The sequence below is a fragment of the Carassius auratus genome, chromosome 43, assembly GCF_003368295.1.
Source record: "Carassius auratus strain Wakin chromosome 43, ASM336829v1, whole genome shotgun sequence".
NCBI classification, from domain to species: Eukaryota; Metazoa; Chordata; class Actinopteri; order Cypriniformes; family Cyprinidae; genus Carassius; species Carassius auratus.
In genome coordinates, this window is record NC_039285.1 from 4042373 (window position 1) to 4069904 (window position 27532).

Here is a 27532-nt window from a genome sequence, read left to right on the forward strand (position 1 = left end):
TAAATAAATGAGTTGAAACTTTGAAGAAGAAAAAACTTTCCCATGAAAACTACATTTGCCATAAGTCAGTAGTGCGTGCGTGGGAACTACGTCTTTAGCAGCTTGTTGCTTAGGGGGATCCTTTTACAGGGACACAAACCGGATTAGGTAAATATCCGAGCGCATTACCTTCTTGAAATAATGATTTATTCCTCGTTCCTTTTCTTTTCACTTCGATCATTATTTGTCTAACATATGAACCAAACCGGCTTTAAGATTATATAATGTGTATTAAACCAATCGCTGTATAAATACCGCTGATTTCTGATCCAGTGAGTGCGATCAAAGCCTTGCACGCACTACTTGAGCTCAATATCAGCACTGAAGCTGCCTTGCTGTCCGTTGCATAGTAGTATCGCAGGATTTCTTGCATATATTCAAAATAAAATAACCGTGTCGAGTCTCATCCTTATTGCATTAGGCTTATATCTGTCTTTATTTTATTTATTTTTTCACCACAATACTATTTGATGGTATGTTTTTATCATCCACATTTCACAGTGACAGTGAAAATGCTTATAAACTATGGATTGAGCTAGACTGACTTTTTTATTAATATATTTTGCCATCTCAGGGTGTTTCTAGCACCATTTATATGGAGTAGATGCTTTATGTTTGCTAAACACTTAGAAATATGTGTTTGCTTTCAACAAATATGCATCTTAAATGGTTATAAGTAAGAAAATAAGTGAGTTTGTATCAGGTGTTGTGTCCAATTTTGACCCCCTTCCAAATTATTACCCCTTCGTTCAAATCGTTACCTGATTGCCTAATCCTAATCCCACCCCTAATCCTAACCCCTCCCCCAAACCTACTCCTAAACCCACCAACACTAGGGGTTAATAATTTGGCAGGGGGTCAGATTTGGGCACAACACCTGGATCTATTGCTTTCACCGTTTAATTCCAGCACGAGGGGGCAGTGTTTACGTTCTCTTACCAAAACATTCACATTGCTCAAGACAAAAATGATCTGCTGGATCTATAATATATATACTATATTATATCTCAGGACTGGGAATTTAAATTATATTGTGCTTCATGTTTAAAATGAATAGTTAGATGCTTGTGTAGTTCTCTATGAAAATGCATTGTTCACTATTTGATCTTAAAGTTGTTTGTGGGCCTGATTACATCTTGTCATTTCATGGGTTTTCGCCGATCGGATATCTGTTTGGTTTGTTAAAACGTTTCCATTTACACTTGGCCATATAAATGTGTCGTCGCTAAACGGATATAAATCTGATCTTCGAATCTATGTTTAAATTTAACGCGGGTTCACGTCAACGAAATCACAAGATAAACGCTGCATTTTATTAATTATCAGCTCATTTCAAGATCAAAGACAGCACTATTTTTAATGAAGATGACTATGTTGACCCTCTGAGTCTTACTTTCAGTTTCTTTCTTTTTCTTTATTATTATCACGTTTTTATTCTCGATCTCTGAACAGAATCTACTGCAGAGGACTTCATGAGCTACCTAAAGTGTTTGTCGTGATTACATAAACAGCATCTAAGTAAGTTTTGATTGGTTAAATATATTTTTGTTTGTATGTGGTGATCACCACTTGATAACATAATAAAAATATGCATGTGTTGTGTAGGTTCTGCCATGGCAGATGGTGTGGACCTCAGCCGAAAGTTTGTGTCAGAGTCTGAATTAGACGAGAGGAGGAAAAAAAGGCAGGAGGAATGGGAGAAAGTCCGCAAGCCAGATGAACCGGAGGGTGAAACTTTCCCTTTATTTGCACCGATCACACAAATTAACAGCAGGCTTAATGACAGACATTAGTTCTCCTCCGATGCACTTGCCAAATTTTGCTTGTGTTCGTTCTCACTCAATCACAGAGGCCCCCGAAGAGAAGTACGACCCCCGATCTCTGTATGAGCGGCTACAAGAGCAGAAAGACAAGAAACAGGAAGAATATGAGGAGCAGTTCAAATTCAGTAAGCCCTCATGCTGCTTCTCTCCCATATTCATCCCTTTATTTTTATCAAAAACAGATCTTTAGGATGACACGCATCACACGGTCTCAGGGGGCTTGTCTCTCCCGTCAATGTGACCTCATTTTGGGGTTTATCTGTCATCGTTTGCGCAAAAACATGAGTGTGTTTGAGCTTGTCGGTGGGTGCCTATGAGTGTGAACAGATGGGAGTGGTGGAGATCAAGAGCAGGTCTGTTCTTGCGGGTGCTGATGGGAGACTGGCATGATCTTAGCATCTCGGCTTCGTCTCTGTATCCCTGGTGACAAACCCACTCTCGGTCTCCCTAGCGACCATTGCTGCTCCTGTCGATTCCTAGAGCCACATCTATTGATCTGCAAGCATGGTGGTCACATTCAGACATTAGTGGTTGAAGAACCCGTACTGAGTGAGAAAGAAAATATTATTTTCATGATGCATGGTTCTGTTAGCGGTTCTTGAGTGTCCTCGCAAAGAACCACTAATGGATACTTTATAATGCTGTTGTTGTGTTCCTTCACAGAGAACATGGTTAAAGGCCTGGATGAAGATGAGACCAGCTTTCTTGATGAGGTCTCACAGAAGCAGTCTCTAATAGAGAAACACAGAAGGGATGAGGAAGCTCAGGAGTTAAAAGAATACAGGATATCCTTTTGCACCTTAAAGCGCACACGGTATTACTGTCATGCCTCTTAAAAATTGACAGCGAGTTTTGCTTACCGCCTGAGCTTGTCTCCACTTTCACCTTCGTTAAGCTGGTGGTGGTAGCTTCAGCTGTCGAGCGCAGTGATCGCTGGTGAAAAGTAAAGTAAAGAGTTCTTATACCTTGTTAGTGTACATGTTCTCAAACAAGACGGCCCCAAGAGGAACCTGACACATTGATGTTGCAGTGCTGCTTCAACAGAAATTCATGCAGTCTTGGAAAATGGCTTAGAGCAGGGGTGTCAAACTTGGAGAGCCCTGCAGAGTTTTGTTCCAACACACACACCATGTAGTTTTCAAATAAACCTGAAGGACTTGATTAGTTGGATAAGGTGTGTTTAATTAGGGTTGAATCTAAACTCTGCAGTGCCTGGGCCCTCCAGGAATTGAGTTTGACCCCCCTGGCATAAAGGTTTAGAAAACAGTCAGTCTGAATGCGTTGAGTTTCAAGCAGTTTATTTTGCAGCTGGCCATTTTTGAAATATTATGAAGCTGCAGACTCGGAGCCTGAGCCTGCTGCATCTACAGTCCCGCACCCAGAGTCCAGCATTCTTAGCCACCTCGTAAAACGCATATGAATTGGTAGATTTGCCTAAACCCCTGTGTCGGTTAGGTTTAGGGGCGGGGTTAGGTGTAGGTCATTCGTACAAATTCATACAAATTGTGCAACTCGTAAAATACGTACGATTTGGCAAAAATTGTATGAATTTGTACAAGTGTGGTCGTACGAATTCGTACCAATTTCACTTAAATTAGTTTTATACAGTTGAAATGCTGTATATAATTGTTTAAATTAATAAGGAATGTATTTTTATGTATTTATAAAAAGCTGAAAAAGTAGTGGAATGCGGCTTTAAGGCCCGTTCACACCAGAAACGGTGGGTAACTATTATAGACTCAGTACCAACACACGATAAAGTGCTTTAGATCTGTTTATTATAAGCATGTGCTGTAGTAATGTCGTTCTAAAAATCGTTCATTTTCCCACGGACTCCCCTTCAGAACGCATCGTTTCTCGTTTCCAACGTTCAGCAATGGAACGCGGCAGCAAATCTCCAGCGCTATAGGAAAAACATAAACTGTCTTTACCTGAGTTGTGATTGTGAGTTTGTGGTCTTTGTTGAGTGTGATACGATGTAGCCCAAAATGACGAGTTGCCCTTGGAGGATGCACGCAAACATACAGCACTACATGCAACGATTCCCGAACAAACAACTCTTTTGAGCTTTTTCTCTGAATGAATCAAAAAAGATTGACTGAATTAGTCTTCTGAATCTTTCGATGAATTAAATCATGTTTTGTATCAGTATCATTGCATGTCTTGTGTATGAACACACACACACACATATATATACATACATATATAGTGTGTACAGCATATACAGTGAACTATGAAGTCAGCAGGTTGTACTACATTAGCATGGTTTTCTTGCATTAAATTATCAAAGTCAAATGCTGAACTTTTGTCTATATCATAAAATAGATTTTTCATCATGGAACTGCTGACGTAATCAGCAGTGGCCTTTCTCTTCTCATAATCAGGTATGACTGTAGATAGAAGGTTGGAGGATGCGTTGTCGTGGCAACTGAAACCTTTCTCAGGGCTTGATAACTGCATCTAAAAGCACTGCTGAGAACCGTGATCTGCAGCATAATACAGTAATGTGCCTTAATTGAACTGAATTGTACCAAACTAGTAAGACAATTTGGTCTTACCTGTTTCAGTACAATTGGGGCACATTAAGTGAGTAAGTGTGTCACATTTTTAGGCCATCTGTGAACACAAGGAAGGAGGTTTGATTTTGGTGGCTGCTGTGGTGACTGACTTTTAGGAGCAGTTGACCTCTTTATCTGAACTTCCTCCTCTGTCTGTGGGTTTAGGTCTGTTTGCATGCTCTTTAAGTCCTCCCAGAAGTTATTTTAGGTTTTATGAGAAAGAAACGGTATAAAAGGAAATACTGAATTTGTCTTGTGACTTAGCGCAGGAGCATAGGTTGTCATGTGTTGCTGAGAAGTTTTCTCACGGTTTAATTGTAGGTCAGTGATTTCTCCTTAACCGATGAACCTCACAGTGCTCTGCAGAAGCTGGCAACCAATGAGAGCCAAAAGAAGGAGGCGGAGAAAAAGGCAGGACCCAAACCCTCAGAGAACAGGACCAGTCACCTGTCTCAGGCCCACCTGCTGGCTGGGGCAGTCAAACGACGCAGGTACGAAGAGGACAAACACACCTCAATGTGTTCATTTACATGATTATACTCTATTTAAACCTGCGGAAACCTGATGCCTAATAATCTTCATGTATAATTATTTGTTATTCATTTTTGTCTTTGTACAGCACGTCTCAGTCCTCAGAGGGGAGTAAAAAGCAGAAAACAGAGGAGTGTGTAGCCGGCAATGGCAGTCAGACAGGTAACAAAAGTAGTAAAAAGCTGGCTTTATATAATGTAATTATGTAAAGTGATTTTCAGGTCATTATTAGATATGTAATTATTTGCCATAATATTTAAATTGCTTTTAAAATGTATTAGATTATAGCTGATAAAAAAAACATGGGGAAGTGTTCATAAGAATCCCAGCGTGAAACTAATTTTTAAAAAATGTTTTTAGGAGTCTGTAAAAAAAAAAAAAAAAACAAACACTGTTATATGTACACTACACTGTGGTCAGTTATTTTTAATAAATTAATACTTTTATTCAGCAAGGATGCATTAAATTGACAGTAAACAAAAGTGACAGTAAAGACTTTGTAACAAAAAGCTTTGACATCTCTAGAATAAATTAAAATAGAAAAAGTCATTTTAAATTGTAATAATATTTCACAATATTACTGTTTTTACTGTATTTTGGATTACCGGTAAATTGAGCATAAGAGACTGCTTCTATAAACGCCAAAAAAATCTTACTGACCCCACACTTTCGAACAGCAGTGTACAATGGTTTCCCCATAGAAATTAATTGTAAGTACATTATCAACACTTTTTTTGGTCACACTTTATTTAAGGGTCCAATTCTCACTATTAACTAACCATTAACTATGACTTTTGCATCAATTAACTCCTTATTTGCTGCTTATTGATAGTTTATAAGGTAGTTGTTAAGTTTAGGGTATTGGGTAGGATTATGGATGTCATGCATTATATGTACTTTATAAGCACTTTTAAACAGCCAATATGTTAATAATAGACATGCTAATAAGCAACTAGTCATTAGTGTGAACTGGACCCTATACTAAAGTGTTACCCTTTTTTATTTATTTTTTTACAATGAAAAATAAAATTTTGTTTTAGCATGGCATATTCCTATACTTAACGAGATGCAATGTAAAAGTAGTGTAATATTTACCATTAGAAATTGCTTCACCTTTCCGTTTTAACCTGCCGGGTTAGATGTGAAATGCATCAGTGTGCTGTATGTGCATGGATTGTTTTGTGTTGTCAGATCAGGAGGCGGTCGAGCCCAAATCCCCTGGCGCGGGCGTGCCTCGCTCAGGCGTCCTCCACCTGCCCGCCGCCGCTGTATGTGTTGGCATCCTGCCAGGGCTCGGCGCTTACTCGGGCAGCAGCGACTCTGAGTCCAGCAGCGACAGCGAAGGTACCGTGGACGAGATTGGCTCTCCCATAAAGCGCCACAGGCTCTTCAGATAGACACACTGACAGATCACACTCACTCACTATCACTCTCTCCCTCACCTGTGCTGCCCAAGGCTTGGGCGCCGCCCCCTCGCCTTCTCAGCGGTGCACTACCTAAAACGATTTAACACTAGGTATCCGTTATTTCAGTGGTTCACTTTTGGATAGATCTGTTTGCTTACTTGCTTGATGTTTATTAAAGGCTGTAATGTTAACTTCTATTGTGGTTGTTGATGTCTTGTGCTCTCAAAACGTGACACTTCCCCCATCCTCCTCATATTACGTTCCATACAGTTTAAACCCCTGGCAGCTTAACCCGGTGACGCACCTTCCCATCTACCCACCCTTGCGGTTTCTGCAGAGCTCTAGTGGCCAAGGGGACACTGACTGACAGCTGTGGATCAAGAAGACATGAATCATTTAGTCCAGATCTCAGACACCATCACAGGACAAAGCAGATATCATGGGCTTCTTTCAAGTTTAAATGCCTTGATTGAGTTCTACATTTGTTTGTTTGACGTTTATTTTTAAGACAAAATGCTGCAGTGCTGCTGATTGCTGGAATTTTCATGTCGTGTAAAGGATAGTCATGTTAACTGGAAAATAACCAGTGGTGACAGAATGCAAAATAAAGGTGTTTCTCATGAATCTGTGCTGCTTCTTTCTTTTATCATTTCCTATCAATGTAAAACAGCATTTGCAACCCATTATAGTTCTGTAATGCAAGTTTCTGAGTGAAACCGAAAATTCAGTGGAGGATTTCAGAATGTTCAATTGAAAGATTTTTGTGAATGTATGACATCTTTAAATAATTATGTTAATCAGCATTAATAGTTTTTAATATTCTATTGTGTTAAATAAGATATTCAAATGGCTGCTGTGACCTAAAAAAACTCCTAAATGGCTACTGTTAATAGGAAGACCAAAAATAAAATTTCTGTAATTGTTTATTCCTCGTGTCATTCTGAAACCACAGGACTTTCAATAATCTTCAAAATCGAAATGAATATATATTTATAAATTCTCTCATCCACTGAAACCCCAACGATGCAAAATTTTCAATTTGCAGTTTGTAGAAATTGAAAATATAGTCCAAATGAATCAATCAAGTTGTTTTATTCCAAAAACACCAGCTTGACCATGGTACCATACAATTATCACTGAATACAAATCACTACATAAAGTACTCTTTAGCTTTCACTTCTTTTAAAACACAAAAAAATAGTAGTATAAAGTTACATTCGGCAATACTGTTAAATACTTTGTGACAGACACACAAACGGCTGTTGCCTTTAGATTGATAATTCATCATATACAGTATACTGTCTATACATAAACCAATAAATAAAAACATTTACTAAAAACACTTCTGTACAGAAAAAAAAAACATGCACTTTGTCCATGGAATTGGTCAAGGGTGGTCTGTAAACAGTTAGCAGGTTTTGGCAACATGCAGTGTGAACCCCAGGCCTCCAGCGCTTATTCCGGCATTGTGTTGCTAGGCGACAGGTTCCTCTGCTTGAAATACTGTGTGACCTGTTGCGGCAGCTCTGCCAATACGGATTTGGCTAAAGTTTCCTTCGGAACCTGCGAGAACAACAAACACATGCAACGGCATCATTGCGGATGCATATTTGAGCACACGTTGGCAGTGGCCACTTGTTAGATTGTTAAATCCACTTCCATGTAATGAAAATGAAGAAATGGCAGACAGGTTCGCTTGTGTGGCGGTGAAAGTTGGCACCGGTTCCTTCCATATTCTCTCTAAGCTAAATGAATTTTAATTTCCTCTGAATGGAGCCCAAATGAGGGAGTGCTGGCCGTTCCCTCCTGCTGTTGAGGAAATCACATGGCCCACAGAGCGCCCACTCGCACTCCTACTGCAGATTCTGTTTACATACGTGATCCAGGATTGGATTTACTTCAGAACAACAAGAAACTATCCAGAGGTCTCTGGCAACAGAAATATTGATTATATGCGTAAGCTGAAGCCTCTGGGTCAATTCATCTGCGTAATATTGAGAATTGAATGCAGCTTGGGAAAGACCTTTTGACCTGGCACTGAAATTACCATTTTAAAAGCATTGCATCATGCACCCTATGACAACATCCTTATAAAAGTGAAGCAGTGTGGAATCAAGAGAGGAAATCAGGATGGGAAACACTCACGTTACGAAAGTCCCTGAATGGGACAAATTGCACGATGTCTCGGACCGCCTCCTCTCCCGTGTAGGATCTGAGTGCACTGCTGTCTCCGTCCAGAAACTCCATGGCGCTGAAGTCGGCGTTGCCCACCCCGATGATGATGATGGACATGGGCAGTTTGGCGGCTTGAACTACAGCATGACGTGTCTCATCCATGTCGCTGATCACACCGTCAGTGATGATAAGTAGCGTGAAGTATTGCTGCAAAAGAGGAAAAGGAAACTATAAAAGAAGTCTATGGAAGTAACATGCGCTCATTCTAAACTGTGCAAACATGGCATGCACTAAATTTGGTGCACTTCCTGAAAGCATCTTGTTAAATCGCACAAATTAACAAAGCAGAAGCTAAGAAACGCTGTTGCTAGAATGTGTCTTGGGTTTACTTTCCCAAGTCAGAAGAGCCATTTCCATGATCTTCTAGTCCTTAGACTTAGGGTCAACAATTTTAGGGTACTCTGGGTGGTTGCAATGCAGGTATTAAAGCATTTGGGGTAATTGCTTTTCTATTGCTAGGGTATTCCAGATGGTTGCCAGGGCATTGCTAAAGTGTTCTGGCGGTAGCTAAGATTTTATAAAATGTTGCTATGGTGTTAGAAATGGAGTCTATAATGCTATAGTGTGGTGGGTGGTTGCTAAGGCATTGCTGAGGTGTTTGGGCTTGTTTCTAAGTTGTTGCAATGCTGTTGCTAAGATATTTGTGATAGTTGTTATGCTTTGTATGGTGTTTTTGGAGGTTGCTAGGGCGTTTCTAAGCTGCTTGTGGTAGTTGCTAGTGTGCTGCTATGCGGATGCTAAGGCATTTGAGGTAGATGCTAGGGTGTTCTAAATGGTTGCTAATGGGTTGCTAAGGCATTGCTATGTGGTTGCTGTAGTGTTTGGGAGTTTACTTAACCAAGCCCTAAGTTCAAGGCCCTAAATATGGAGTTTGTGCTTAATGGAAAGTTTTTTAGCATCCACCTGGTGAAAATCGTGCATCTAATCACTTAGCAACAAAGAAAAGTTCCACGAATTGATGTTTTGAAAATCCTCTAACCCTTAATTATGAACAACAGTATTTAGCAAGAGCTGCTAATGACAGATATTTCATCTAGCCCCCAAATCCAATGGTTTTCCCAAGATACAAAGACATAGTGAAGGAAAATAAGACATGTTGATGTTGCACACCACCCTCCCCCCGCACACAACAGACAGACGGGGAGCTGAAGTAGATGTGTGGAGGGATTTACGCTGACACTTTCCCTTCCTCCTTCTCTCCGTGGGAGCTCCTCTCTGACAGTAACACTTAGCATGGCTTGTCTCTCCAGCCCTAATTCATGGACACCATACTTCAATACTTCCTCCAGGAGTCCAGCCCTACTGCACAAATGGAAAGAAGTATGTTGGATCTGCCAAAGCAGAAATAAGAAACAAGAACTGGGGCTTTAGAGGCTGGTCCAAAAGCTAATTGGCCTTAAATTTAGCTGGTGATGTGACCTAAATAGGCAAACAGTGTGGTGAGATGTGGGGAGATAAAAAATATATTTCATCACTTATGCAGTCTAAAGTGTATTAGTGTTGTATACTTATGCAAGCACTTAAACAGTCAAAATCCAACAGACTTGTATTAAATGAAGGACTTGATTAAAGTCTAGGCATTATAATACTATAATCTCGTAGGGTGGGCTCCTTTGACGTTTCACTTATAGAAACAAATTGGAAAACCATAACAACCACTTTTTTTTAACAACAATTGGATGTAAAAAAAAAAAAAAAAAAAAAACTTTACCTGGTGGGCTATAATAATAGCAAAAAAAATCTTACACTTACATCACTGTTAAAAGGTTTGGAGTTGATAAGATTATTTTAAAGTTTTTGAAAAAAGTATCTTATGCTTACCAAGGCTGCATTTATTTAATATAATAAAGTACAGTAAAATCAATAATATTTTGAAATGTTTTTACAATTTATAATAAATGTTTTATAATTTAATATATTATAAAATTGAATTTATTCCTATGATTGCAAAACTGAATTTTCAAAAAACATGATAACATATTTTTAAAATATTAAAACATAATTTCCTGATTTGGTGCTCAAACATTAGGAACAATTTCAAAAACATTTGTGCTGCTTAATATTTTCATACAAACTGATCACAGAACAAATGTAATTCTTTGAATAGAAAGTTCAAAAGAACAGCTTTTATCTGAAATAGATTTGTCACTGTCACTTTTAATCAGTTTAATATGTCACAGAATAAAAGTATTAATTTCTTTAAAAAAAAAAAAAAAACTAATCTTTTGAATAGTAGTGTATAATAAGGGGGTACCCAAGACATAAAGATCAGAATATCAGAAATTAATTTGACTTAGGCCAGTAAACACATTTACATTTAGTCATTCTGTAGACGCTTTTATCCAAAGCGACTTACAATGAAGTGACTTAAACACTCAGAACACCCTAGCAACTGCATATCAATGCCCTAGCAACCGCCCAGAACACATTAGCAACCATATAGCAATGACCCAGAGCACACTAGCATCATGGTGGAGATTTCTGAAAAGTGTTATCAAGAAGGAAACATTAACAGTGGACATCTGTTATCTGGAAAAGAAATAGATGGAATCCAAGGCCGTGCCCTCTTCCCTTATGTGTATTATGACCAAATGAACAGTACAGTCATGCGTAACAGAACAAGGAACAAGGCCGTGCCCCCTGCCCTAACCACCATACTGTATTGCTGAGACACTGTGGGCAACACTTCCTGTAACCACGGTGTTAACCTTCCTAAATATACACACTCAGCACATGACGAAGTCACACAAGCTGTCTTATCACTTACCATCCAAGTTACCAAAATAAAACAAAACGAAAACCCACAAGACACAGCAGAAAGAATGTTGACGAACCACCCTAATTCATCTGGACTCCCTAACCTTTACACAGACATTGTTTGGACAGGCTTAAATGCAGTTAGTATCTGCTAGCTGCTGGGTTTCTTATGGTACCTGCCTAGCATCACTAACAGTGGACTGTGTATGACATCTTCCCTGCTGTGGCTTCTGATGTCTGGGCTTTTAAGGTGCAGGCTCATTAGCGTCTCATTATCCAGAGCAGAAACACATACACCGCTAAACTGAATATTTACAGACACATACAACTGATTGATTACCTCGGCAAGTGTTCTAGGACTGAATTTACACACCCATAATGCAGCTCTTATGAAATGACATTTCTTCTGAGTTTCTTCTTCAGCTTCAAATGGTCTGTATAAATAATAAAATATCCTCTGTGACCTCTCGGCCATTCAGTCACTACAAGCTCGCTGCATTATATTCCTTCATCTACTGCATTAAGGCTCTATTTTTCTCTATCTCTCTCTTCACTACCCATTTGTATCTTTTAAAGGTGACAGGGTGCAATTAGGGATAGAAAGCGCTCTGGGCTCTCCTAAAGGAGGTTAAATAATAACTAACTATTAAGTTTTCCTTCCAGGCCAGGCGTGTTTAGTTATGAAGTGTGAGTTCAGTACTGCACTCCGCTTAATTCAATACTGCAGGTCTTAATTCATTCCAAGCTCAAATTAGAAAAATAACATCAGCGCCTGAAGTTGAAAAAAAAATTAACTGTGAGCAGAAAAACGCCCATCGTCGTTCGCCTTTTTCTTTTCCATTGTCCAATCGAATGAATGGAGAGGCAGGCCCTCTGGTGTGGTGAGGGAAGTTTCCAGTTGCTTGGAACGTCCAGAGACTGCAATGATGGAGGAGAAACTTGTGCTGGCTGTCGCGGGTTACCTTGAGCTGTATTCTTTTTTAAGTTTCTGCTAATATGACAGTTTACTTAACTTCAAACCAAAGATTTCAGAGTGCTCCTGATTTAATCCTAGATTAGACTGACAGGACAGCTGATTCAGTGGTTGCCTAGCAACATGCACTGCTCTTTTCTTGATAAAAAAAAAGTCAACCAAAAAAAAGACAGTGTGGTGCGCCCATAGACTGCATGAAAACATTGACTTAGTGTCCGTGACGTCTCCAGTAGGTTTCTGAAGAGCATCTTTGAAGCCCAAAGTGGGCGGAACCAGCCGTCACCATCTTGGCAGCGCGTCAATGTAATCAAAATCATTTTAGCTGAAACTGCTCAACTGCACTTCCCAATTTCTTTTTAGACTTTACAAAATTTACATTCTCTGCTCTAAGATTTACTCCTCTATGTTCCAGTCTGCGGCTGTCCAAACATCCGGCGTTACGTAATTTCACACCAGCCGGAGGCAATTACCAAACTGGTTCTGCGTTTGTATCACACAATGTACGGTTAAGGCTAGAAAGGATACAGCAAAAACTACTGGGAATGCTTACATCAATATAGCGTAATATTTCTCTCACTGTACAACAATAATTACCATTTTTCCATTATTGTAAGGGATAGGTTTAGGGTTGGGGTAGGTGTAGACGTTGATAAAACACAATATAACAGGTAAAATTTTTATGGATTGTTAGCTTCCGGTTTTTGCTGTATCCACAACCCCAATGTAACCCGCAACAGCAAATTAAATAGTTATTATCACGAAAGCTACATTTAAAATAAACTAATATTATTTCATGTTAATTATGTAATATTATTTTTCTTTTAATATAAACCATCTGAAAAATTTGAATGACGTATAAAATGTAATGATGTAATTCAATGCCAATTAAGGCCTACATTTTCGCCAAATCCATTTAATGCTTTTTTTTATCCATAGCAACATATTTTTATAAGATTTAAATTCTATAAGAATTAAAGTCTTGCCAGTTGTCGGTTTGATGACTGCACTGACATTCTATGTAGGCTTGTTCCCTCGCAACAACAAAAAAGCATCGCTCCCTTATCTTTCTCTGAAGATGGCCGTGCTGCTGGCCTGTAAACATAACAGACCCGAGGGTGAAGCCTCATTAAAACCCAAGAACAACTGGGGGGAAAGAGAGGACATTTGTTTGCTGAATCAACTTCTATAAATAGCTATAACTGAAAAGGGATTCTAATGGTTATTTCCACTGGGCTGATAATAAGAGCAGGAGAAATTGTGCGCACTGTGCTGTTCAAAGCCCCTTAGTAGACTTTGAACTAACAACCGGAGGCACATTTTGTGAGTGGCTTATGGAGCAATTAGGCTCTGCTGAGCCAGGGTCAGTCCTGTTGTTTATTACAAAAGCAAACAACCACACAGGCACACCCATCCTACTCACACAACACCAGCAGAAAGTGCATAAAACATACCATACCATAAAGTCCATCTGACTCACATGTCAGTGCTGAGATGGAAGGTTTGCATTTCCAAATTTGTGATCCTCCCACAAAGCTACTATGGCATCAAAAACGATAGCACATAAGTGATATAGATTTTTAAGGTACTTCTATGATTCATGTTTTGAACTTGACTTGAACTTTGAACTTGACTGCACCCTTTATTTCATTGTATGTTCATTTAAAACATTTCACAAAAAAAGAAATCAAAGAAAGAAATCAGTCTACAGTTGATTAGGTTTGCAATTCGTTAAAAATCGCTATCTCAGAATCAGCTACAGCCAAGAGGCACTTACAGAGCCACAGCTGAGAGGGAGAGTTTTTTTAAAAGCAAATTTTGCACATGCTCACAGGAAGTTAACAGAGTGAGCTAAACTTCACAAGTGGAAAGTTGCAGGAACACCCTGCCTGACGAAGCACAGACACATTGTGCTATCATGGAAAAGAGTGAGCCCTGGTCAGTGCCTCGCTTAAATGTTGCACTTATCTAGGAAACCAAGGAGCTTTTACAGTTTCCATTCAGTGTCTGAGGGGAACACAGAGTAATACTGTTCCTCTCTCAGTGGAGAGATTTGTGCAAATTGTGTCTGGATCCACTCCAGTCTTTTCTCATAGTCTTACAGACCAAGCTGACAAACGTAATGGGATGCAATAAGACTACTAAGGCTTTTAAATGGAGGCTTGCTGTCCGGTATTGTGCTGGGACACACACACATCAGTCTGAAACTTCAGGACGAGCTTTTCCAACCATTTAATGAGTGTCCACTAACTGTTAAAAACTGCTAAATAGTGAAAGGAGGGTAGTAAGAGTCAGTAATGTGCCTTTGCTTTTAAAACATTTAGCAGATGCTCTCATCCAGAGGGACTTCCAGAGTGCTTTAGCTTCACATGTGAGACTGACATGGCCAACAGATGGCAAGCGTTTCAGAAAGTGATCTGCTAAATCCATCAATTTATCAATGTACAAGCTATCATACAATCTGAACAAGCTTAATGTACTTCCAAAACAGGTTTGGCTTACTATCCCAAGCATTGGATTGTTCCTAGCATAAGACTACATTAACCAATTAGACTCCCTTTCTAATTTTCCTCACGAAAACCTCTGATCCTCTTGAATGTTCAGGCACTTACTGCAGCAGTGTCCTGTTGGAGGGCCTGGGTAGCGAAGCGGGCCACGTGATTGATAATGGGGGAGAAGTTGGTTGGTCCATAGAAGCGGATGTGAGGCAGGCAGTTGGAGTAAGCTTGAACGATCCCTTCCACACCTGCATGCACATAAAACACCGATACCACAGATACTAACTAAACTCAATCTGTGGGTGCTACAGAACATGTTTTTGAGCCTCACCTGAGCAGAAAGGGTTGGTGGGGTTAAAGTTGATGGCAAACTCATGGGATACCTGGAATATAAAGAGTAAAAAAAAAATCAGAAGCTAAAAAAAAACAAACAACAACATTTTTTTCTAGAAACTGTGATACATTTTTTCCAGGTTTATTTGATTTATAGGTTCATTTAAAAAAGAAATCCTTTGTGACATCATAAATGTTTTTTTTATGGTCACCTTTGCTCCATTTAATGCATCCTTGCTAAATAAAAGTATTAACTTCTTTTAAAAAAAATCACCCTGACCCTAAACTATTGAATGGTAGTGTATATATCATATCTAAGTCACTGTCATTACTTATTGCACAGAGACGTTTTATTCACAAAACTCCAAAAGTGCTATTGTTCTGGCCATGTTTCATGTTGTGCAGATATAATTTAATATGTTTGTGTACAATTTATATTGCTAATGGCAGCAGTTAATCATCAAATGATAGAGAAGATCACCATAACTGGGCATAACAAGTTGATTAGATAAGTGCTAAAAGTAACGCAATGCATACAAAGAAATGGTAAATCAGCGGGTGCAATTCTTTCCGTGTGAAATCCCCCCTCAGACTTCCTTGTATTCACTCCAGTGCCATGGCAACGCAGATGGGATGGCAGTTGCATAATCATTGGGATATGTGAGTATTATTAATTTCTTTATCTGCCTCTTCTCTGTCTTGCACTTCAAATTCTCGTTTCCATTTCACACTTCCGAAAGCTTTAGCAGCCTTTTGCATACAATTCTGATTATTTCACAGGACAACTAATATGAGATGCACAAAAATAAACATACAAAAATACATTTTAAATACAAATGCACACACAGTTATGGACACTTTTTTCTCACCTTCCAGTCAGGTGGGAGTTGAGCCCCAAATCCAAGTGCAGGAAACATTTTGTCCCTGTGGACATGAAGTGTGAATAAGAAGGAGTGTGAATTTACCAGACACTGCTTTTGTGCCCATATGTAGACCTTTAAATTGTGTGCTTTTTTTTTTAAACACTGTTACATACGTGTCATAGTCTTGGATGATCTGGCCTACAGCCCAGATGGCGGACAGATATTCGTTGCTGCCCATTGGGTTGATATAATGCAGAGACGACGTCTCCCTAGGGTTGCCATTGGACGCTGTGAAATCGATGCCAACCTAGAGAAACACACATTCACAATGTAATCCGATAATGCATGCCAACTGGACTGGTGTATAAAAAACAAAAAGCAGCTGTTAGTACAATGCATTTCATAAGCTTTTTACTCAGTTAGTGAGGCATCAAAGCTCATAGCTAAAGGCGATGTTGTTAACACCAGGGAGGCAGAACCGTCAAATCTGCTCATATGAGATCTGATAGTTCTGTCCTATGGCAGTCAAGATCCAGGAGACATGTTCTCCAACTGCATGCTTACAACAAAACATGTTTACCAATAGGACCCTGTGTCTAACCTTCACACTCGCTAGAGAACACCTAAACACCGGATGATCATTCCCCCCGAGGATGAAAACAGATTATTGGTGGGAAAAGAAAGGAAAGAGGGTGGAAATGATAGGACGAGGGGAATAGGAGGTGACAGAATGAGGGTGCCCTTTACTGTAGTCGTCCACACATTGCCTGTCATGGCCTCTGGGTGACCAAGCTGTGAAGTTTAGCGCATGAGTATAAACCGAAGTGATGTCTACTATATTTACTCGTGTGGTTGTAACAACTGTTTCTTTAAGAGACTGTCTTGCAGTAGATAAAAATGCAGTCATGGAATATACAATGCACCCTTCACACTGTATTAAAGAAAGGGTTCAGCTATAAATTAAAATTCTGTCAACATTTACTCAGCCTCCTTTCAAACTCATATAACTTTCAATATTCTGTTGAACAAAAAAAGGAGATATAATATGAGACCATAAATGAATGAATTGTCATTTCTAGGTGAACTGTTTCTTTAAGAAATACAGCTTAAAATGAGATAACACAACTGAAGACTAAAATTTTGGTTCTACCTTAAAATTAATAAATCTAACCAACAGACCTTGCCCAATTCTCCTCTCCAGAATTTTTTTTAATGTCCTTTCCTACGGTGAGTAAAATCCTATAAGCCCTTTCTCAATCTTCAATATCAAGAGAAAACATCTCTTCTGAATACTGCATTCATCAGTTTGTTGAACCCTGAGCTCGACTGGCTTTATAAAAATGCTTTGAGGAACTTGGTAAACAGCTGCACTGAAGCTGCACGAGGACTGAGAAACTGAGATCACAGCTGCGGCACACTGGATCTTCTAGGAATGATGGGGTGAAAGCAAGAAAGTGAAAGTAAATGACCTAAACCATGAATCTATGTTGAAATCACATGCTTAAGAAATTTGAGACCGATGTTTCCAGTGTCTTCACAAATACTTTCAAAAATTGTCAACCTTAAAGGAAAAGTTCACCCAACAATGAAGATTCTAACATCATTTATTAAGCAGTTAACAGCTTACTGGTAGGTTGAAAACTGGCTTCAGTAGAAAGTCGTGATCATATGGACAAATTTTAGGACACTTTTATGATTCACTGGCTTCCTTTTTTTAAGCTTAAAATGACCTGTCCCAATTTATTGTAACTAAATGGAAAAGCCTTTTGTGTTTTTAGCAAAAGACAGAATATCAAACAGGTTTAGAACAAAATCAGAGTGAATAAAATGTTCTTTATAGATAAACTAATCCTTTGACTAATAAAAAACCATTAAAAAAAAAAAAGTTGACACAGAAAATCTGCATTGGTGAAATCTGTATGTGAGGGCAACCAACAAGCATGCATCAGAAGGTGCCGTCATGCAAACAAGATCGAAATCACTTTCCTTTGTTTAGAGGCTCACACGGCTTCTCTTGTTTTCTCTCCCTCTCTCTTGTACATCCCTGTGTCTCTCTGTCTTTAGTTTCAAATGATAGACATGGACCTCTATACTGCAGCACACTGTAACTATAGCAACCTGTGAATTTCACTCACTTTCTGTACTTAATTTCTTACCAATCACACTGGTGAAAGCAATTGAGTCATATAAAAGGACCATATATAGAGCCTGCTCAACTGGACAGTGTACGGAGAGCTTTTAGAGTACTGGATTTGATTTTAACAATCATCTGTGCAAAATTCAGTCACGTAAAACATCAAACGAATCCACCATTCAAATCTGACAGTTTAGCATTGTGCCATTGTGGTTTTGAGCTAAAATCGTTCTCAGTGGCAGAGTATATCTTAAATATCATCTGCATTCAAATGATGTTTTTGCATGAACCCCACTCCCCTCAAATCACTGACAAACAAAACAAAACAATTCCAGTGGTGACGTTATCATACTCACAGTAAACATGAGCTGACAGCCGCCCAGAATGTAGTCCAGGAAGGAGTAGTCTCTCGTAATCTAACAAAGAAACAACACAGCAAAACGTTCTATATTCACATATCCAGATCATGTCACCACCCTTTCACATTCCCTCCAGCTAAAGGTTGCAAACTGGTTGTTAAAGTGAGTTCAAAAGGAGATTTAGGGAGAATTACTGAATCATGTTCTGTTTTGATGCCTGAATCCATCAATAGAGGTGATTAAATGGTGATGGTGCAAGAGTGACAGGTGTTTTGTGCCGATATTAATACATGTTATTTAAAGGGGATTTAGCACTATTAAACTAATCTGTCCTTACAGCGAAGCCACAGTTAAATGCCTTAATTAAATAAGCCGGAGTGCTTTAATGTGCAAGCAGAATGTATTTAAAACTGCATTTTTGCTACCTGTGAACAGCGAATGTCACCATTTTCTTTCCTTACCTTGCATGACTTCATTATAATGACCCCAGAGTTTTTGTAGCTCTTTTTCTTCTGTTTTTTGGGATTAATGCATTCAAACTCAACCTGTGAACAGAGAGCACTGTGTTATTGTCCACTTTAATTAATTCTATTTTAAAATAATAATTCTATTTACATTTCAAGCAATATTACATTATGTAAAATATTAGTGTTTATAATTAATAATAATAATTTTATTTCAGCAATCTTGAATATCTGCATTATCCTTAGCTGTGATTTATTCATATTTTATCCTGGTCTCTTGATATTAGTAGCTGCAATTCTGCTAATATAATAAATCTACTAACTAATCAGCTTTCTTTATTTTAACCAATGAAAACATTATTTTAAGGCTACTATACTGCCACATTGTCTATTCTGAAATGTTAATGCAAGCATCAGCATCATCTGTGAATTCTAGTGTGAGCATTCGAGTGAAATGTGAACACAGAGGGGTGACAATCACTGCGGGAGCTTGATTCGTTCACAACATGGCACAAAATACATCATATCTCCTAGCTAAGGCTGTGCAAAAGAATGTCAGTACCTGAAAGGAGTAAAAGGGCGTTTATTAATACACTACCTCTTTCTCCAGGAGAACATTAACACATGTTCTGCCTAAGTGTGACTGGCCAAACACAATGCTTGTTCTGGTAAACAAGGCAGCGGTAAAATAAGAACGATTTGCATCTCAAAAGAGCCAGTTACTCTCTCTGTTTCTCCCTCCCACCTCTTTTCTCTTTTTCTCTCTGTCTCTCCCTCTCTCACTCACTAATTCTCAGCTTCATTATGCCAGATAATGAAGCTTAGCTAGTACTCACATAGTATTCTGGCGCAAAAGTGGCGTGCATTAGTGCGAGCCAAGCTTTACTTCACGCATTTAGTTCCTACATTCTGGAAATGATGAATCTCTACAGTGTTAATTGAAGGCAAGCCCACCTCCACTCCGTTCTGTGCTTCGCCCATCTTGTTCACGGTGGTCTGAAACTCGCCGATGAAGTCATGGCCTCCGTCGTTGTCGTAATCGTAGCACAGCACCTGTGACATCACACGTTTACTGTGAGTTGTGACACGTATGACCATGTTAAAGGAAACTGATGCTGATCAAATTTGTCAAAATCAAAATCAAACACATAACTACTTAGTAGTTCTTTGAATATTTGTAAGATGGGATACAGTTTTTGTTTAGCATGAAAGAGCATGAATCTGGACCAAATATATAGTTTTAAAAAATGCTTTCTTGTTCAATAAAGCGTTCATATCTTTATTAAAAACCTTACTTTAAATGGTAGCGAAAATGCATGCTTTGTGCCAAACACAACTAGTTTTTTTCAGTTAAAATAATAATCTTATTGGTAAAGCTACAAATAATTAGTTTAATTGAAACTCATCGGGAATATGTTTTCATCTTCATATTACATGTTACATTAAATGCCCCAGACAAAATTCTACTGGGAATCTTCACACACATAGACTATAAGACTAAATAAAGACATACAATATAAATGCACACCTTGATGTTTCTGTCCACATCTCCATTACAAAGTGAGATTAGAGGCACCGTGAAAGGCTTCCATACAGGATCCAGAGTGTTCTTGATGACCTGAAGTCAAACACACAAACGCTTATTATTCTCTTCCTTGCCTTCATTAAATAGATGAATACAGCCTGAAACACAAGCTTAACAAATGATAAAACTATAAGAACGAAAGTGTTTCTAAACAAAAATATCAGCAACCTCTGTTCTGTGAACCATCATCCATTTCCCATCATCCCCTTGTTTGTGGAATTCTAAATAGGGATCTGATTTACCAAAGAAGTCCTGAAAAACAGCCACAAACAAAAGCATCATCCTCTATCCCGGAGCGCTTTTTAAAGTGCTTGAATGGTTTTCACAACCTCTTAACTCACCTTTTTATCCAGCTTCCTCCCACACATGGTTAGGGTGATTATTCTGTTGTCTGATAACTCCTGGGCTGTTATCTAGACCAAACGGAGCATTTCATGATGCTCTAGTACAAACTCCATTAAAGCATATGTCTGTAATAGTGTATTATGTGCCGTCTTACTGTGATAGCCCCCTTCCCTGCTGGCTTGCCATTAGCCAGAATCAGTGGTCGATGTAGCTTCTTATTTGACACAATCTAAAACAAAACAGATGGCCCGATAAAATGCACAAGCAGAGGCGATACAGAAAGCCTCTAATTTATCCTAAGAGCATAAAAGCTTACGTTAATTACTTATCTAATGACAGTGATGTGAAACAGCATATAGCAGATTGATCTGGAAGCATGGAAAATATGAAAGTGCTACCGTACCACTCCCAGTGTGCAGGTGAACTCGCCCAGAAAGTCGTGTTCATCAAGCTGGCTGCTGCATTTGTCCTCATCAAACATGGCAAACTTGAGCTTCTGGACCTCCTCAAAGTGGTAATCTACTTGGAATTTCACACCGAATACTGGATTCAGGTTGTTCACAGCAGTCTCTGTTCGAGCCAACTGAAACGAGATAAAAGCAGAGGACATGTGATTATCAGGATTTACTACATACACTTGCATTGCACTACTCTTTCAGTAGTGTAAAACAAAGATGGGGATATTCGCCTAATTTAAGTTTGGCAAATAAACTGTAAACAAAAAATGCTAAAATTTAATGATAGCCCAGTAAATTAGGCTGAATCCATTAATTTACCAATATTCTCAGGTCAGATCTGGCCAGGTAAGATCAGATCTCATCCTGAAAACAAAAAGTAAATCAATCTCAAAATATTTTTGTAATACAATTATTTGTTTGGCATTGTAACACTATTTTCAAAACAGCATGCATGAAAAATAAAGTATTTTTAGGATTTTTCCATACTATTCAATGAAAAAAGTTCTAGTTGAAGTTTTTGGTAATTATTTTTGTAATCATTTCTATTGGTTTTTGTTTTATTTATCTCATCATTGTATAAAATTGCATAACCTCAAGCCATCATACATTAAAGGCAGCAAAACAGTATGTTATAGTATATTGTAGTAACGGTATAATCTTTATATACAAAAACAACAAATAGATGAGATGACAATGAGTCTATTTTTACATACAATCACTACACATCATAAATGGTGTATAGATCATGTGAACATGAAAGAGAGCTTAGGCAGAATCTTGGTTTATTATTTATCCGTATATAAATCTTTTCATTTAATGTTAGCTTAATTCTTAAATGCATCATGTTCTAAGATGTATTTTTATACTACAGACACATTCCTTTGTTTGTCCTTTGGTGTTTCCATGGTTACAGTGTGCTGTGGAAGAGTGATTTCATGTGCCGGCTTGTCCTACTGACCAGCAGCACTGGCCTGTGATGAGTGGACCGCTGAGGGCACAGTCCCATAGAGACTCTACAGACACAGGTTCATTTTTTTTTTCAGCGTACAAAGAGATTAAAACCTGTTTCCATCAGATTTTGCATCCTACATGCCAGCTATTTCAGCTTCCAGCTTTTGCTTTTGTCCCCAAAGAGATCTCTGCCCAATTCCATCATCTTTTCTTTCATATTTACATGTCAGTCTGCTTTCTCCATTCTATCTCTAACTAGCATCAGATTTTATTAAAGGCGACCCTGTTATCCACAATAACTCCACTGATCTGTGAAGGTAAAGTGGAAAGTGAATACTTTTTATCACTTCTTACCTCCACCCAGTTGCCGTCCACATCGTGTAAAAGAACACAGAAGGGGTCAGACTTGGATGCCACGTCACGGTCCAGCAGGTTGGAGCCACAGACAGAGAGCTCTACCTTTGTGATGCAGTGCTGGGCCCCAATGGCAGGACCCGCTTCGGGGCCTGAGGCCAGAGTATAGGCCATGGAGATGGGAGTACCTCCTCTCCCACACCCTGGGGGCAACAATACTCTTCTCAGTATTACTTCTTAAATACTCCTTTGCAAAGTAATATTCACTCAGTAAAAACAGAAACTAATTTAAACCTGAAATAAGCAGAACATTTTAAAACAAAGACGTCCTAGGATATAAAAATTAAGTATTTTAATATTTTCTTTAATTAAATATGATTATAAGTCTGCACTATTTCTAAGACACTCAAATATGCACATTTATGAGCATGAAAATTGCTTTAAATATAAAAGGTCTGGTCTTCCCGCAAGGTTAAACAATTATCAAGTAAAAATTTCACTCAAACTGTTATTATGCTACTATAATTTGAATGCACAATTTATTCATTTTCACTAGACTTTTGTACCCCACTGTATATCTTAATGTCCAATTCTTTTAGACAGCAATATCCCAGCAACCCTATAAAACCTATTGTTTCATATTTGATACGCACATTTCTAAATTACCAACATATAACACTGTAAAGAAATGAAATACACATAATTGTTTGACCTTTTCTCACAAAAATAACTCGTCTGGGACTGTGATGCTTGGGTTCATGGTCCCCTGGTAACCAACTCCTCAAAATCACTAAACATGAAAACACCCTGTGATTTGCACACACATCAGTGCCCGCATACACACACACAGAACACGACCATCACTCCAGGACAAGGGGAATACAGCGAGGGCTCTTGTTGCTTAGATACTGATGTACCACCATCTCTTTCTGTGTTAATGTCACAAACAACAATTAGGCTGTGACCACCACCATAGACAAAGCATGATAGAAAGTGACTTCACAATCACGTTACATAGAATCACAGTACATCAATGTTAGCAATACAACTTATCGTGTTAACTAGAGGAAGTCAGTCTGAATCAATTCATTTAAGAACTGTGCATAATTTCCAGTGGTACTGATGTCAGCTTGTCAACATAAAAAAAACTATCTGGGTTACTTACTGTATAATGGAAGTAAATTAAAAGTAAGTAAATTATAATACTGTTCCACACATGTAGACACAATAACTAATAATATATATAAATATGATTTTAGTGTAAAGATTGCTTACTAACCTTTCCTGTGTAAAGTTATATTCATTTTTATTTTGTCACCATAACATCACAAGGCCTTAAAACTCTAAAAGTACTGTAAAAATTGAGATTTAAACTTCAATAATACACAGATTTTGACAGAGGAATTACATTTTTTATTTTATTTTTTTTAGACTGATATCTCAGCGTTTAAACCCTATAAAACTGTTCCCCATGCATTTACATTGCAAAATCCTTACTGTAAACTCAAAGTTTGATTTTGAGAAAATTAAGGCCAAAAAATAAATAAAATGAATTATAAACAACAGAAAAATTTTCTGATCTATTAGGAAATGAGACAAAAACTGACCTGTGTTGGTAACTATTCCCAGAATAATGACACATTGCAAATGACTGATGTCATGGAAAACGGGATATACAATCTCAACAGTGTGTGCTTAAATCTCACTCAAGAAAGCATACACCCATAGCACACGTTCAATTCATGCAATGCCAAAATGATAGTCCACAAATGAGAAATCCTCCACCTAACCTTGCTTCCTAGTTTAATCATTGCTGTCTGGGAATAATGTCTTATCCCTCCCATTTGAGGTCAAAATGGCAACATGTATCCAAGATGACTTAACCTAAGTGCTCATCAACTCAACCCTTGACTTCAGTACTTATCTCCAAGGTTCAGTGCCAGATAGCACACAGCTAGACATCAAGGAGTGGAAAAGGGCTGTAATCAAATGCGAAGTATACTGTTATGATTTTATTAACCTTTGCTAAAGCAAAAGCAAAAAAAAAGAAGAAAAAAACAACAACAACAATGCAGATTGTAGTCATAGTTCAGTTAAGTAAATGCAATAAGTTTCACACAGAATGCACAAAAAAAAAAAAAAATTAACAATTATTTACAAAGAACTCTTTAAATGGAAAAATATAGTTCATCACATGGACCCAAGTTTATTTTTGCACAGTAAATGCTAAAAAAATCTATGGAATAATTTATAGAAATATATATATATATATATATATATATATATATATATATATATATATATATATATATATATATATATATATATATAAAGAGCTTCACTTCTGCTTTGCCACATAGCCTTCATTGAAAGTGAATTCATGTTACAATAGTGTGCAAACTAGCAGCAAAGGGGAAATCTGAAGTATCTGATGTCAATTCACATTTAATTTGTTCATTAACACTACGGGTTAGCTCCACTTCAAGAAAATCAAGAAAATGCATTTTTGAAAAAGTCAACATTATGTGCTCAAAGACAATTATTCAAGCATCTGTGACTTAGTGCTGCAGTTTAAGCATCACCTTTTTGCTCAAGTGTCAAACCATATTCACTTCACTTAAATAGTACAAAGCGACAACATCCGGTTGACTACAATAAGGTGTTGAGACATTAAAAAAATGTGTTGAAAAAAGTTTAGAATGGCTAACTGTAAAACAGTATGAATGGAGGTTGTGGCAGTCTACCTGCAGTTAAAAATTCTCCCACTGCAAAAAAAATAAATAAAAAAAATAAATAGAAATTGGGTCAGTGAAGTGGAATGAGGTGGCGCTCCTTTTGCCTTGATCCATTAAGTTATTCAAAATGACATTAAAGATGCAATCATACAAAGAAAAGCTTGCACATATCTCTCATATATTTTGTAAATTTTTGGTTTAAAAGTTACATTAATTTTTTTTATAAAATAATAATAAAAATATCTATGCTGTATAATAAAAAAAAACACTTTGAAAAACGAATAATAATTTAAAAAAAGCTAACATAGGTCGAAGACAAAGAGCCAAATATGTTTGTTTTAAAATATGATTAGCGTTTTAAAAATACAAATACATAATCATGTCCTCAAGATGCAAGTAAAGTTACACCACTTGACAGTTTTTGATTCATTCAATTGATATTTTGCAGATAAATGTATAAATGTTTCTAAAACAGGTATGTTTTGAAGTGAATTCAGGTCAACTGGGCGACTTCTTGGATCCTTTTTACCTTAATTCAAAAATTATGACGTTAAATGGCATTTCTAGGAACTTGGCACGTATGGTAACTGTATTTATAAGAGATTTCTCATTTTTGTCATCTTAGACACGATTATATAACGCAATTATCTAAAGACGCTCAGATGAGATGCTTTGGTTAACGCAGTATTGTTTTAAGCTTTTTTTTTTGTCAGGTTGTTGTTTTCTAAATCTTAAACAACGGAACTGTTTATGTTCATGTTACTTCCTTTCAGAGGTTAACATGTAACAAACCCTGCATGTTTGTGAATGGGAATGATTACTCGATGAAGTCACTGTATAACTCAATAATAACTCACCTCTCGAAGCTCTCGTGCGATACAAAGCCTACTTTTCTTCAGCGTCTTGTGTCGTCGTTATTTCTAGTGCTGGTGGCAGCAACTCTGCGTTTCAAGAAAGGGTTGTTTGGATTATCCAGCAAAAAAGGTTCCAATGTATGATATATCAGAGGGTAAACGCCTTCTAAGAAGAAAGAGCTTCGCTCTGGTTAAAGCGCGTGCAGTTAGTTTTCACAGCTCTGAACTCCGCCCGAGTTCACATCTGTCATTATCATGAGTCCGTCTCTTCTGAGCTACATGCCTCCATCAGAAAGAGAGTAAAAAGAAAGCCATGAGGAAAAGGAATTAAAGTAACACACTTGTGTTTTATATATTTGTGTCTGTCGTATCTTGGTGTATTTTGAACGCACGCGCATTGTTCTGAAATAACTTGTGAGGGAAATATTTGAAAGATCATTAAATCAAACGTATGTATTGTCTACTGTTTCATTCCATCTAATTTAATCAATTTTGATTAAAAAGAGTCACAGACCATTTGTAGGGGGATCTTTGACAGTCTTTGAATATATGTGCTCTTCATTGTCATCACTGGCTATAAACTGGGCGTACGGACGGATAATGTTTTTTGTTTCTTCTTGATTATGTCGTACATCGTGTCATCATAGTGACAGGAATTTGTGATTTAATTCAGATGAACAGTATTTTCTGAGGAAACATTGAAGAGAACAGCGGTCCACGTCCTTAACACATTTACTGTGTTGCTTTATACTGCCATCTAGCAGAAATACTGCAGAGTGCAGAGGAGCAGTTTATATATATATAGGCACTATATCTCGTTGTGTCTCTATCTATATTGTATTCTGAGATGTGATTAAAATGTAGAATGACTATTGTCCAAAATAATTTTGATGAATTACCTTTATTTATATTTAAAGGGCACATTAAAAACACAGTAGATGAACATAATGCAAATGTATCAGTGCAGCTATCAGAGAGGATGTTTGTGCTTTTCCCTGTGACACAAGCTGGGCAATTTCATTTTACAGATAACACAGAGTTTAGCACACAACAAAAAAATAAATTAAAATAAAACAATTTATAGCTAACAGTTAACACAACATGGGGATGTCCAGGGTTGATCATTGCATGAATGCCCCTAATGGAGGTCTGGGCTCTTATGTCAGTGCATAACAAAGAGCATGAGTGTGCTGAACTTTACAAGAGAGCTGCCTGTGCTAATTAGTCACATTTTCATTGTTTCTAATTCTTCCAATTTAGAAAATCTGCAGAAAATGTAA

The 27532-nt window shown here is 37.8% G+C and overlaps 2 protein-coding genes across 6 annotated transcripts; one reads left to right on the forward strand and one right to left on the reverse strand.

Moving 5' to 3' along the window:
* Positions 1-90: 90 nt before the first annotated feature.
* Positions 91-6981, forward strand: LOC113061481 (protein FAM192A-like). Of its 3 annotated transcripts, none has more exons than XR_003278372.1 (9): positions 91-147; positions 1492-1557; positions 1645-1767; positions 1889-1987; positions 2526-2647; positions 4775-4911; positions 5040-5113; positions 6143-6467; positions 6628-6981. XR_003278372.1 is itself a non-coding variant. In XM_026230623.1 (9 exons), the coding sequence occupies exons 3-9, from the start codon at positions 1653-1655 to the stop codon at positions 6630-6632; spliced, it is 705 nt and encodes a 234-aa protein (XP_026086408.1). In that variant the 5' UTR covers positions 92-147; positions 1492-1557; positions 1645-1652; the 3' UTR covers positions 6633-6981. The 3 variants fall into 3 exon arrangements, 2 of the variants coding, with proteins under 2 accessions (XP_026086407.1, XP_026086408.1); XM_026230623.1 differs by having other exon boundaries at positions 92-147; positions 6143-6295; XM_026230622.1 differs by having other exon boundaries at positions 6143-6981.
* Positions 6982-7430: 449 nt separating this feature from the next.
* LOC113061482 (copine-2-like) lies at positions 7431-26792 on the reverse strand. Of its 3 annotated transcripts, none has more exons than XM_026230625.1 (16): positions 26256-26792; positions 22664-22866; positions 21304-21483; positions 21055-21129; positions 20897-20968; positions 20724-20807; positions 20499-20588; positions 19925-20023; positions 18968-19051; positions 18504-18563; positions 16187-16320; positions 16020-16074; positions 15149-15200; positions 14932-15065; positions 8503-8739; positions 7431-7920 (listed from the first exon to the last, which is right to left on the reverse strand). In XM_026230625.1, exons 2-16 carry the CDS (start codon positions 22835-22837, stop codon positions 7813-7815), a joined length of 1638 nt encoding a protein of 545 aa, XP_026086410.1. In that variant the 5' UTR covers positions 22838-22866; positions 26256-26792; the 3' UTR covers positions 7431-7812. The 3 variants fall into 3 exon arrangements, with proteins under 3 accessions (XP_026086410.1, XP_026086411.1, XP_026086412.1); XM_026230626.1 differs by lacking the exon at positions 26256-26792 and adding an exon at positions 23376-23550; XM_026230627.1 differs by lacking the exon at positions 22664-22866 and having other exon boundaries at positions 26256-26788.
* Between the last annotated feature and the right edge of the window lie 740 nt (positions 26793-27532).